This window comes from Nipponia nippon, unplaced genomic scaffold (genome assembly GCF_047370975.1).
Source record: "Nipponia nippon isolate SJK-2023a ecotype South Korea unplaced genomic scaffold, ASM4737097v1 scaffold_2, whole genome shotgun sequence".
Lineage (NCBI taxonomy): Eukaryota > Metazoa > Chordata > Aves > Pelecaniformes > Threskiornithidae > Nipponia > Nipponia nippon.
This window is the reverse complement of record NW_028262336.1, coordinates 105,379,810-105,393,171: the sequence shown is the minus strand read 5'-3', so window position 1 is coordinate 105,393,171 and position 13,362 is coordinate 105,379,810. Positions and strand designations below refer to the sequence as shown.

The 13,362-nt window shown below is 37.0% G+C and overlaps 1 protein-coding gene across 7 annotated transcripts in view; it reads left to right on the top strand.

Annotated features, from left to right (window-relative positions):
• Positions 1 to 13,362, top strand: part of NBEA (neurobeachin) — a 513,742-nt gene that overhangs the window by 410,473 nt on the left and 89,907 nt on the right. For all 7 annotated transcript variants that reach the window (XM_087756962.1, XM_087756961.1, XM_087756957.1 and 4 more), the window contains one exon: positions 4,605 to 4,720. In XM_087756962.1, coding sequence (XP_087613088.1) covers positions 4,605 to 4,720 — 116 coding nt within the window. The remainder of the gene's footprint in view (positions 1 to 4,604; positions 4,721 to 13,362) is intronic.

Genomic DNA, 13,362 nt, shown 5'->3' with positions numbered 1-13,362 from the left:
AGCATTTGTAGGATTGGAGAATTATTTCATTCCCAGCTGAACATCGTTCCCTATCATGAGCTTGAGTCTCATGATGCCTAAGGCTTGATCTCCTGAATGTACTGAAGTTCTTAGGCAAACTGCCAAATTTCTCAAGTTTTCACTGAGATCAAGGGGAAGTTGGGGCATTTCTTTGGAAGGTGCATCTTGTTAGTATTTGCATTGCTCTTCCAAATACTCAAATTAAAGGAATTGCTGTCTCTAAATGGAAAGTAATAGTATTCTTTTCTGAAATAAAAATGGCCACATGTTCTAGAACAAACAAAATGCAAATTTCTCAATCAGAATTTTTTATCTACAGTGACATTTTTTACTTTTGAAATTCATATCCTTTGTGCATTATTCAGTGAATAATTGTCTGAAAAAGTTTGTTGAGGTATAATTATTTAGAAAAGTTTCCGCTTCAATATTATATGCAGTTATTTCCATACCTTTTTGATTAAAGTTCAATTTGAATCCAAAATGGGCTTGCTAGCCTTCAGAATAAATCTGGCATATGGTAGTGAAGTTGTTTTTCTTTCTCGTTTTTGCGTAATCATGGTATGATTTATGCACAATAAAGACCCTGTAATCATGGTTTTTCCTTTTTTTTTGTCTACATACCCTTATTGCCTTCAGTAGGATTGCAGTGGAGTAACTGAGGGAAAATCTAGCTCTCTAACTGCTCTGTATTTAATATTTTGTTGATCTTAGAATATAGTTTCCCTTCCAATTAATATGTTGGCTCTGGAATGCTAATTTTTAAAATTATGCTTATTTGTATAAGTAACATAAGCAGAAATTATGCTGAGTAACCAAAAGGAGCTGCTATGCTGAGTAAAATGTTATCCTTTTTTTATGACTAATTTTCTAGATTAAGCTGTACTTTGAAATATTTTAACAAAAGCAAATATTTATGGTGGTTTTTCTTAAGTTCTTTTAGTTATATTTTTGTAAGTAATATTTCCTCTCTAATACTACTCTGATAAACATTTCATCTCAAGTTAATTACATTATCATAAAGAATTGCTTTCACGATGGAAACATTCTGAAGGAGTAAATTACTTTTAATGCAGTACATGGACTTTAAGTGCATTTCTGTTTTCATGAACAAATCCTGCAATTAACAAAGATGGAAGGAAATAGAAGGAAAAAGCAATATTTATGATCTTCTAATGGCACAAAGGATTAGAAGCAGGCGAACTGGTATTTCTTCCCAAGACTGTTACAGACCTACTCTTCTGAGCATGTCTCCAGTTTGCCTCTTTGCTACCTTTCCCAACAGCCTGTCTAATGCTTTGATTCAACAAAGCGTTCAAACCTGTGCTTAATGTTACAAAGAATTAATTACGTCCTTAAAATTAGTCACATGTTGAAGTGTTCGGACTGATTTGGTAATCAAATTAATCTGTCTTTGATAAATGCATTTTCACTGTTCCTGAAACATGTTGCATTGATTGTAGTTTCCTTATGACCTTGCCATATGATACAACTGGGAAGACAGTACTGTGCCTTTTATTTAACTTTATTCTACACCTCCATATGATTCTACATAGGTACAGTAATATCCGCATTTTTACACCGCTATTAGCAGACCACTTTTTAGGGTTCTAACACCTCAGGTGTAATTTACTGATGCATTTTTATTGAGGGTAACATCACAGCTTAGAAACCAACTGTGAGCTGCCTGACGGTTTTATAAGCATACAGAGATCAAAGAATTAGTAAAAAATACAGTATCATACTTCACCACTAAACATGTAGTAACACCTTCCACTGAAATTCTGTGGGCTATTAATGCATTAGATAAAACAATGGCTCCAGTTATTAAAGCTAAGAAATACAAATTATGAAGGTTTTGCTGAAAGAAAACGTATTTTGGCTGGTATGATAACTACATTCAACATCAACTCAGCTCTGCCTCTTATTCCACATGAATAGCTTGGTGATGGATTTCCAGATCTCAGTATAGCTGGTTGCAGAGGCTGGATTTTGGGAAGGGTGAGGGGTAGGAAAACTAAGATTTGATGTCATCAAAGCATAAAACCCCTTTTAGAGCTTTGATTAAAAGTGAATATTGGTGAGTCTCTTGTCAGAAGCCAGCGACTTTCCCAAGCTCTTTTTTTTTTCCTGAACCACAGCAACACAACACAAAACATCACACAGGTGCTACGTTTTTAACAAGATACTTAAAGATTCTTTGTTAATTAAAAGTGATTGTGAAAGGGGGTGGGTCATGCTCCACATATGGGATATATAATATTTCTTCCCTCAACAAAATAGCATGAAGTATTTTCTAAACATATTTAAAGCATATAAAACCTGAAAAATTGGATCATTCACTTGTACATCAGAATGTCTTCTGCAGTTTCCATTTTGAACAGGTATTTCATGGTCCTTTAGAAGCAAAGGAAGCCCATTCATTTGTGCATCTTCATATTGGTGATGGCATATCAAAGGGGAGAAATGGTTTGATCAAAGTTGGGTGGATTTAGCAAAACACAGAACAGTGGGTCTTCCTGTGTTAACTGAAACAAACAGGTGTGGAACCAATTTATTGTGCATAATTTTTTCATCTCTGCTGAAATAACTGTGAATCTTTAAAACACCTTAGATATAGAGTAAATAAGGAGCTTTTTTAGTATATTTTGATTTTCTGTAGAGTTTACTGAAATCAGGCATTCAAATGTGAAATCCAGCACTTGACAGATTATAGATTTTTGGGACTCCCTGGAAGATTGTGGGTAAAGTCTAAAAGCAGCTACTAAGCTATACTGATGCGTAAATGTTGTTTTTTTATTGGAGGAATAGAAAGTCTGTGACAGAAATGCTTTGTAAATTTAATGATCTCTTTAGTATTTTTATTTTCTATATTTATTAATTTGTGTGTAGCATTAGTCATAGTTTACTGGGAACAATACGTCTTTGAGAGTTCCACTGTAAAAGTAATTGTTATCCTATAAAATGCAATATAAAGCATGATTATATTCAGATAATTCTTTAGGTAAATTGTTTGGAAGAAGCGTAATAGAAACAACTTAAAAATTTTTTGTAATGTCTCCTTGTATACTTCTAAAGTGTATTTACTATTGGCATCCTAGAGTTTACTGTAAAATAAGGCTAGCCAAGCTGGCAAAACCTTACATACTGCTATTTTGGGTAAATACAGAGATTAAAAAAAAAGAGAAGAAAGTGTACTTACACTTGCATGGTCATTTTTGTATGCTCAATTTGTAAGCCATGGCAGACATTGACAACATACACACTGACAATTCAGACATATAATTGTGACAACTGTAAACTCCAATCTCATACCAATACTCATCCTTTCTCCAAAAATAGGTTTTAGTGCATGTGTAGGAGTATATACATATATCTTTAGAAGTAGATGGTCTACATTTTTGTAATCACTGCCCAATTTGACACCTTGTATATGACTTTATTTTATGAAAATACTCAGTATTCAGAGTCTAGAAATAGTACACTTAGTGTGTTTAGTGTACAACTGAAAGCTGAAGCATTGGGTGTCTCTACTCTTGAGAAGGTACTTAAATACTATATATATTCTTTAAATTAATGAATAGGCTACACATTAGGGATCCTCTGTTTTTTTAACAGGTATAAACATTTTCTGTATTTTGATCCATCTATAAGATTTAAGTTTCTTTAAAATAAGTATCTGAGGAGATGATTTTTTTCTCCTTCCAAAGATTTTCCTTGTCTTTTTTTTCATCAAGGTCTATTTTCTCTAGAAATGAGTTGTGAGCAGTGAGGATATTTCTGCTTGTTGCAGATTTTTTTCTTTGGTATTTGATTATTGTGATGTTGTCAAACTGAATATAGAAGAGCTGAAGTTTTCTGCCTTTCTCTTCCTTGGCACAGTAGTTTGGTTCTTTCTCTCTTATCCAGTCATGTAAGTTCTAGAAAATGTGTGGAAATTGAGTATTTTAGAAGCTTCTACTTCTCTTCCAAATTTGACTGAAATGCAATTCAGAAGTTATTATGAAGAGACAGGCTGATGGACATGTGAGCAGATAACTGAATAAAACTTTTTTCTTTCAGAAACCAGGCTATAAATAGAAATCTCAAAGCTTACTGGGATATAGGAAGGGATCATGGGTAGCTGACCATGGAGGAGGTGCACAAATTGTGGAATAAATATCTTCAACCCATGTGCTGGAAATACATGGCACTTTAATCTATCACTCACTCACCTTAATGAACTTATTTCAATGTATCCTTTTGAAACGGGGAAATGGTATTCCTCTTTTATTCCTGCTGGACAAGCCAGGCACCAGGAGGTCTGCAGTTTCTTTTACTTCCAGTCTTTTAACCAGATTCAGAATAAAATAAAACACAAAATATATTATTCTGAATTATTATGATACTGTAGTACTGGTAAAATAAAATACAGATCTTAATTTTAGTCATTTCTCAAATAAGGGTCATAGTGTCTTCTTGATTTCATTAAATGAAATAAAAAAGCCTCTGAGAGAATCTGAAATTAATCACAGTAATATCATTGCCCTACATCTTAACATTTAATGAGGCTTTTAAAAAAATCATTCTTTAAATGTATTTCCTAGGAGAATCTCTCTGGCCACTCCTCGACAGCTTTATAAATCCTCCAACATGACTCAGCGCTGGCAGAGACGGGAGATATCTAACTTTGAATACTTGATGTTCCTCAACACTATAGCAGGTAAGGCTTCTGATGCTTTAATCCTTCATAATATGTTTATGTTTGTCAAAGTCTTAAGCACTGTGACTTGATAGAATATGTTTATCCCTCTAGAATTCAGCTGCAGCTTTATGATAGATTCTGAAACACACACATTAAATTTTATCAGAAAATGCACAACCTATCACTGAGACTTTAGATTCATGTATTGCTGTGGAGGCTGTTACTTGCTCCCCTGCTGCCATTTCCTCTGCTGACAGCTTTGTCTGAAGCTTTATTAGAGTCAACAAACCATTGCCAGAGAGTGTCTGGAAATAATAATGGGAAAATGTAATTTTGCTACTTCATCATTCTCAGTAACAGCAACTAGACAGCAGAATAACAACAGTATTCTGCCTAGTACCGATGTCACCTGGATTGTAGTATGATTAGATTACAGCATCTTTTCTCGTTTAGTTCTTTGAGCTGAAATATAATATCAGATTAGGTATTTAAAATGAGAAATAACTGCCATAGACATCCATTTGTTATTGGCAAAAGAAGAGTTTTTCTGGCAATTCATAGAATCCTAGAATGGTTTGGTCCCTTTAAGGAAGGGACCTTAAAGATCATCTAGTTCCAACCCCCAGGGTGTGGTCAGGGACGCCTTCCACTAGACCAGGTTGCTAAAAGCCCCATCCAAGCTGTCCTTGACCACTTCCAGGGACGAGGCATCCACAGCTTCTCTGGGCAACCTGTTCCAGTGCCTCACCACCCTCATAGTAGAGAACTTCTTCCTTATATCTGATCTAAATCAACCCTTTTTTTTAAGCCATTACCCTTGTCCTATTACTACATGCCCTTGAAAAAAGTCTGTCTCCAGCTTTCTTGTAGGCCCCCTACTGGAAGGCTGCTATAAGGTCTCCCCAGAGCCTTCTCAGCTCCAGGCTGAACAACCCCAACTCTCTCAGCCTGTCTTCACAGGAGAAGTGCTCCAGCCCTCTGATCATCTTCATGGCCCTCCTCTGGACTCACTCCAACAGGTCCATGTCCTTCTTATGTTGGGGGGTCCAGAGCTGGATGCAGTACTCCAGGTGGGGTCTCACCAGAGTGGAGTAGAGGGGCAGAATCACCTCCCTCAGCCTGCTGGCCATGGTTCTTTTGATGCAGCCCAGGATACAGTTGGCTTTCTGGGCTGCAAGCACACATTGATTGGTCATGTTGAGCTTCTCACCAACCAACACCCCCAAGTCCTTCTCCTCAGGGTTGCTCTCAATCCATTCTCCACCCAGCCTGGATTTGTGCTTGTGATTGCCCTGACCCATGTGCAGGACCTTGCACTTGACCATGAACTTCATGAGGTTTGCACAGGCCCACCTCTCCAGCCTGTCAAGGTCCCTCTGGATGTCATCCCTTCCCTCCAGTGTGTTGACTACAGAACACAGCTTGGTGTCGTCAGCAAACTTGCTGAGAGTGCACTCAGTCCCACTGTCCATGTTGCTGACAAAGATGTTAAACAGCACTGGTCCCAATACTGGCCCCTGAGGAGCACCACTCATCACAGGTCTCCACTTGGACATCAAGCCATTGACTGCAACTCTTTGAGTGCGACTATCCAGCCAATTCCTTATCCACCAAGTGGTCCATCCGTCAAATCCCTGTCTCTCCAATTTAGAGACAAGGGTGTTGTGAGGGACAGTGTCAAATGCTTTGCATAAGTCCAGGTAGATGACATCAGTTGCTCATTAAACATTCATGATGGCATTATTCCTTTCATCTTTCCCTTTTCTATGTGTTAACTCCTGTGATAATTTTAAATGTAAAAGCAGCAGTTTTCTACACCATATACAAAGATTTCCAGGAGGTTGTCTACTGTTACAATTCCTGCCATGCTGCTTATGAACCTGCCTGCAGCGAGCCTTCCTCAGACATTTCACTCCAGTGAACTTTAATTTGAAACCTAAATTAAATTCCACGAGGCATCACTTTGTACTCCAGTGTTACACTGCTCATCTTTACTTGGTCCTGACTTTCATGCCTGAGGTTATCCTCAGGCCAGACATAAGACAAATGTAAGTGCGAAACCCAAAGGTAGCACCTGTTACTCTGACCAGTCTGAGGGCAATCACTGCGTTCTTCCCAGTAGGGCACTGGCAGAATTCAGGAGCTGTCAAACTCACTGGCTTTGAACCTTTAGGCTTTTGCCTCTGTGCTTATATGTAGTCATCTTCCATGCATCCAGTCTTACAGGCGTTAATAAATGTGTCATCAAATTATCCCAGTGTGATACAGAAGTGCTACCACAAAACAGTTGGAAATCTGAGGGCATGTTTACCTTGTGCAGTGGAGCACAAAGCAGAGTCCCTGAAGCTAACGGAGACCTGGGCTGGAAAGTCCATATGGTGCAGTCCAATGCAGGCTCACCAGCTTGGTTTCTGAACATTATAGCCACAGTCCTGCAGATCTCTGCTGAAGGAAGGAGCCCTGCCGAGCGTTTATTACCTCTGGCGCAGTGCCACAAGAATGCCGCTATCCTGCTTCTGGACACTGGCCTGCCTCCAGCTGCTCCACGTCTCTTTCACATCCGCTGCCCTTCTGGTGATGAGGAAGTTCAGGCAGAGCCTTGCAGGCTCCCTGACTGCCTCACCCGAACTTGGAGGGTTTACTGGAGAGCTGGAAAGTTAGCCTACGTCCCATCAGTCCTTGTCCAGTACATTATCGACAGAACTGTCCTTCACTTGTAATTTCCTTTTTATGTATTCATTTTGTCTGTAAGCAGTGTGTCTAAACTCTTTAAATGAGAGTAGACAAGAGCTGAGCCAATTTTTGATAAATTACTTTTCATTTTTAATCAGTTTAAAACTTCAAGGTCATTTATTTTTAGGTACATGACCAAAGCATACAAACCTGGAAGACATCATTATGTCTGAAGTCAATTAGGAATTGCAGTGACACTTCCACTAAAGTATCCAGCAGTAAACAAGCTTCAGAGTATCTCAGAGGTCTCAAGAAAAATGTTTTTTGACCTGTTGTTTGATACTAGTACTGCTAGGCAGGCTTTATAGCCAAACACATGGGTGGTCACATGAGGCAAGTTTCTCTTCATGTCATCTAGGGTCATTCACCTACCTTACAGCAGGATGGCCTGACATTTACATTCCAGGTACCACCTGCTATGCCCAAGGTTTGGAGGATTACTGACTCCATTTTCTTTTGTGTCTATGAGCTTGTATTGTATTTGGAAAAGCTTACAGCCGCTTGGTCAGCACCTTAGCAGTGTCTCTTTCTGACTCAGAGCACTGAAATTCTGGCAGATTTTTTGGTATCAGCCTCTTACTGGTAAATCTCATTTGTTCATGTAATCTTATTGTTGTTAATTGTATAAGTGCACTTGCTTATTTTCAAAGCATTGCCTACCATCCTATGAAGTCTTTCAGCAGTGCATGATCAAATTCAAATTCAGATTTAAATTTAGGTAAAGAACATATTCCCTGAAAGAGAGGGAGGTAAATTTGAGTTTCTAGAAGAAATTCAACCTAACTCTTTGCCTCTATCTTGTATTACTGACTTATTTTGTGAAGTCATTCTTTTTAATGATGCTTTGAAGTCACATGGATCAACATGTTTTCTGAAGGACAGCCAATATGCTGACTTTTAAGTTTTGGAAGTGACTAGTATTGGTTAAATAAAAAGTAATACCCATGCAAACTCTTCTGCTAAGATGTGAGCAAGGTGTTGAGTAACATTTGAAGACCTTTTCCTTGTCACAAAGAATATCCCTTACTCTGATTTTTATTTCAAACCCATCTGCATTGCTTTTGCTAATGGATCCTTACTAATCTATTTCCTGTTCTGTTTTCATTTTCCAAGAAGGGTAACAGTCATCATGTTAGGTTGGGAAGAAAGTATCACTGTAAGATCTCATAAAAGATTTTGGAGGGATGTCTAAAAGCAGCTGAGATTCTTGGGTGCTTTCCCAATCAGCAAGAGTGCTGTCACATCTGATAGTGTTCCAGAAGGATTAGTGAAATAGAGAGTCCTGCTGACATCAGCTATGACTATTGCATATTAGAATGGCCTTCAGTGCAAAGAGCTTGTAAGAAAGCATGACTGCATTGCTGTATTACGTGCTTCCTATTCTGCTTCTTCATTTTTTTTTGAAGATTTTGATGATTCATAGTCTCTATGAACACAGATAAATAGATTTCTGTTGCTAGTATGGTTATAACATCTGCACTCACTGATACACTCTCACAGAAACTTGTGATGTTTTTTTTTTTTTTTTTAAATTAGAATAAAATTCACCCTCGATACCTGAATTCCCTGCAAACAACACACACACACACACACACAAAACCTTTTCTGAAAACAACATAAGAGAATTAAAACTGACTGAAACCCAACAGGCAATTCTACACATGACAATAAACTTTTTATTCCAGTTTGGAAAAAACCCTAAAATTTTCCAACTTTTTGACAGAAGCAAAAATCCCCCAAACTTATTTTTTACAAGATCAACCTGGTTTTGTAGTTCTAATGAAATCTGCACTTCAGCTAGGAAGCTGACTTCCAAAAACTCATGAAGAACTTGGGGGTATTGCAAAGAATCTCATCATAAAGTTCCTGGCAAGCCAGAAACCCACCCACAATGGCATGCATGTGAGCTCCAAGTCCAATGGCAGTGGAGATAGCTTCAAAACATAAATATATGTTAGAAAGCCTAGGAGTTCTCACATCCCCAAGCTCTTTCCTGGCTCCACCATTGCATGGCACTGTACTGCTAGGGCCTGAGATCTGGGAACCGAGTCTACTACATGTTGCCCTTGTTTTGATAACACTGAACTGTTGACTGTCCAGATATATCTGTGTTAAACAGAAGCAAATTCTTATACACACTGTAGACAGGACCCTTGGCAGTCAGAAGAAAATACAGGATTTTCTGTTTTGTACACAAAGATAGAGTATTGAATATATTCATGACCTCCTTTGCCAAGTAAAGACAGACATGTATTTTCATAGAATCATAGAATCGTTAAGGTTGGAAAAGACCCTTAAGATCATCGAGTCCAACTGTTAACCTATCACTGCCAAGTCCACCACTAAGTTTCTTTTCTTTCTTCTTTGGAAATCCAATTTCCAAATACATTTTTAATTATACTCTTTTGTAATGAGATCTCATAAGAAATATTTCCTTAAAAGATACAACTTCTTGCCAGTAATTGTTCATGTAGGCAGCGATGGCCTAGTTTTAGACTAGAACTCTTTGAGCAGCATCTTCTTTTCTAACAACATCATTGTTTTTAGCCATTGAGATATATGTGCATCAAAATTTTTTTGTTCGTGTTGCCATTTAGCTCCTACTGGCTTATTCAGCATATCTGAGCTGTAGCTTCATCACTTAAGAAATGTGGAGGTTTGGCACTTAAGAAATGTGGTTTATCTGCTGGTAAGTAAGTAATACATAGGTCCCTTCATTGTTTTTTCTTCTCTTCCAAATAAATAGAGGTCCACTTACCGAGTGATTTAGTACACTTTTTGCCAATTCTTTGTAGCTTCCTTTCTTCTTACAATGGTGCTTAATTAGCATCTAGCCCTTTACAAAACAGTAAGAAATCACTCATGTTTTCCTGTGATCCTTTTCTGAAATTATTCAAGAAACAGCAGCCTTGAAAGAGAGATGTTCACAAGTGAGGCTTCTGACACCAACTCATTTCTGTCATTTGTGACATGCAATTGGGTCTTTTCCCGCAAGAAGTCCTCTGCCTGCTTGTTAATACTGTTAATTACACAGACTGGTCAGTCTCTATAGAACAGAACCACTGAAATAAATATACGAATCTCTCCTTAAATCTCTCCCTGGTTTGCCAATATGTCTGTCCTGACAAGCATGGCCCCTGGCTATTCTATAAATTCTCAATCAATGTCTGAAATACTGAAGTGTCCCCTTGGAAAAAAATCCATCTTTCTGTGACTCTTCTTTTTTAATCTTTATATCACCCTCTTACCGCCTCTGAAACATTGCCTGGCTTCATTTTTAGTTTAACTGTTTCTGTTGGGATCTGTACTCATGACTTAATAACTGTCCACTTCAGCTATCGTTCTCTTTTTCTAGATCATTTCCTATCCAAGGATATATGATCACCATCACTTGCGCTGGCCTGATGACTCATTGCAATTTAAATTAAAAATTGATCTCCATTTTCAAAACTAAAGTCTTGTTTCAACCTCTTTCTCTGGCCCCCTAGCCAACTATTTTCTCGCCTTCCTATTCTGTTTCCAAGGTCTTCACCTCTTTCTTGCCCTCTTTTCTGACTTGAGCATAGTTCGTCATGTTTACAACTCTGGGTTTTTCTCCCAAAGGTAAACACTGGACTCTGCTACTTATCAGTCAGTCTCAGTGTTATGCTCTCCATGCCCCTGTTTTTTGTCCTGGTTGTGTAGACATAAGCCTTCCTGGCCACCTTCCCCCTCCTCCTAGCTATTCCCTTCTCAGGGATCCTTCAGCTTTGAACGCTTGGAAGCAGCTATGATTATACTAATTGTCCTAATACTAGTATTAGTATTAGTATTATTAAATACTAATACTTCAGGTGCCTAGAAAAAAGCCATATTGCATGTGATCAGCATGTATGTCAACTGAACCCTCTCGGTGATATAGGGAACAAGTAATTTTTACTATTCTCAGTTACAAGATTATTGAAAAAAGTACTTAAAAGTAATCCCACCACAGCAAAAGGAAGCAAGAGGAGTGGGAACAAGGAGTCGTTTTGTAATATGGTTACAGTGCCCACTACTTTAGTTAGAAGTCTAGTTTTCAAATCTATTTCTCAGTATTTAACTGATTTCTGCTGTTTTTTTTCTTTTCAAATTGCAGTATATTAAATGTGTGTTTGCCTTTGTATTTATTGGAATTTTAATTCTTTTAAATCCTACCTGCCACAGCTTTTAAAAGAAGTGGAGAATAATTATATCCATAATTTTTGTAAGTCATTTCTTGTAGTGGAAAGGGATTATTTTTAAAGGTTTGTGGAAAAAAATGACATCTTCAGTCAGGTAATAAATTCAGACGAACTTCTTCCCCCTCCCTCTTTTTTTTCGCCTGTTTAGCATTTTCCACTTTTTTACTCTGTGATGTACAAGCCCTCACTGGTTAATTATGTATATATTTAGCTACTGCATGTGTTGGGCTTATTATTGTCATCTAATTAGATGTAACTGGAACTACTTGCTTCTAGAAAAATCATTAAAAATTCTTTCCTAATGACCTAGAGATGACAAAATGTCTGTAAAGTGTGAAGAAGCAGACAAGCACAGGAACATCGCTCTTAAAGAGTGTTAATCCAGATGCTGCAATCATCTAATTAAACAATATTTTGCTGTCATTAACATTTTCACCAAGGAATTGCAGTTATAATTTCTTTGTCAGCTGTCTCTAGCTCACTTTACCTTCAAAACTAAAGTGCCATATAAAAACATTAAATTGGATGGTTTAATTAAAAAGTTCTTTTTTAATGAAGAAACATATCCAGTATTTCTGAGATCTCATTTACTATGCCTCAGTTTTATTGTTCAAGTAGATTAGTGTCATAGGCTTGCGAAATTTAATATTCAGCCTTTAATATTAATCTCTGTAAGCCTACTTGGGGGAAAATCTGAAGCTTCTGAAAAGGTATAGGGACTACCTATAGCAGTACAGGTTTATGTTTTATATTTATTTAGCTAAAGGAAGAACCAAATAATTCTTGCTGGAAGCACCAGACAATTGATGAGATGGCTAAATATATTAATCTGCTGACTTTACTCTGAAAATAATCATTGTGAAGCCAGAACTGATCAAGAAAGATTCGTAATAAAGTTAAACCACTAATATTTATGCATGTTTAGAATTAGGGATTTGTAATCCCATTATAGGCCTAGGTCACTGTCCTCCACTTAGATAAGCATAGATGTGTGGTCTTACCTCATCGTGTAGGTTTCGTCTCCTTTCACAATTTAAATTATGGTTCATCTTCTTGAGTCATTTTTATTTGTTGATATTAAACAGAAAATTGTTTAATTCAGAAAAATAAATCACTAACATTTTACTAAACAAATCAATAGCTATTCTTAGTAGTTAATATCTTCATAAATAAAATGTGTTTTATAAATATTGAAGTAGGAGACAAGTAAATATTTTGTTTATTTATTCACAAGACTGTGGTTATATTTATCAAATACATAATCACTAAAGCTCCATTGTTTGTAACTCATCCTACCTAAGCTGAGAGATAAGCTGCTTCAATTTCTCAATGTGGGGTAAAAAAATGCACACAAGAGTTATTGCACTGTCCTGACATGGAGCTAATTCCACATGATAATTTGTTCATGTGTCCATACTATATGTAACCTATCAAAACTACACAGCAAAGGAGAACTCATGTAGAGCAGCGAAGCTTGGAATTGCTTTTTTCTTGCTCTATTCACATATTTATGATTTACCCATGTGGGATAGGAACAAGATGTCAAAATCTTGTTGACTGAACATTGAAATTGAAATGAATATAAAAATTAAATAAAATCTCAATATGGAAAATCTCCAATTTTGAAATAAAAAGTCATTTTGGATAACCCTAAATTTCCTTTCAAAATTTTGCAAAAGGATGTTCTTACCTTTCCAAATGTTTCTATAAAGTGTTTTCAATTGG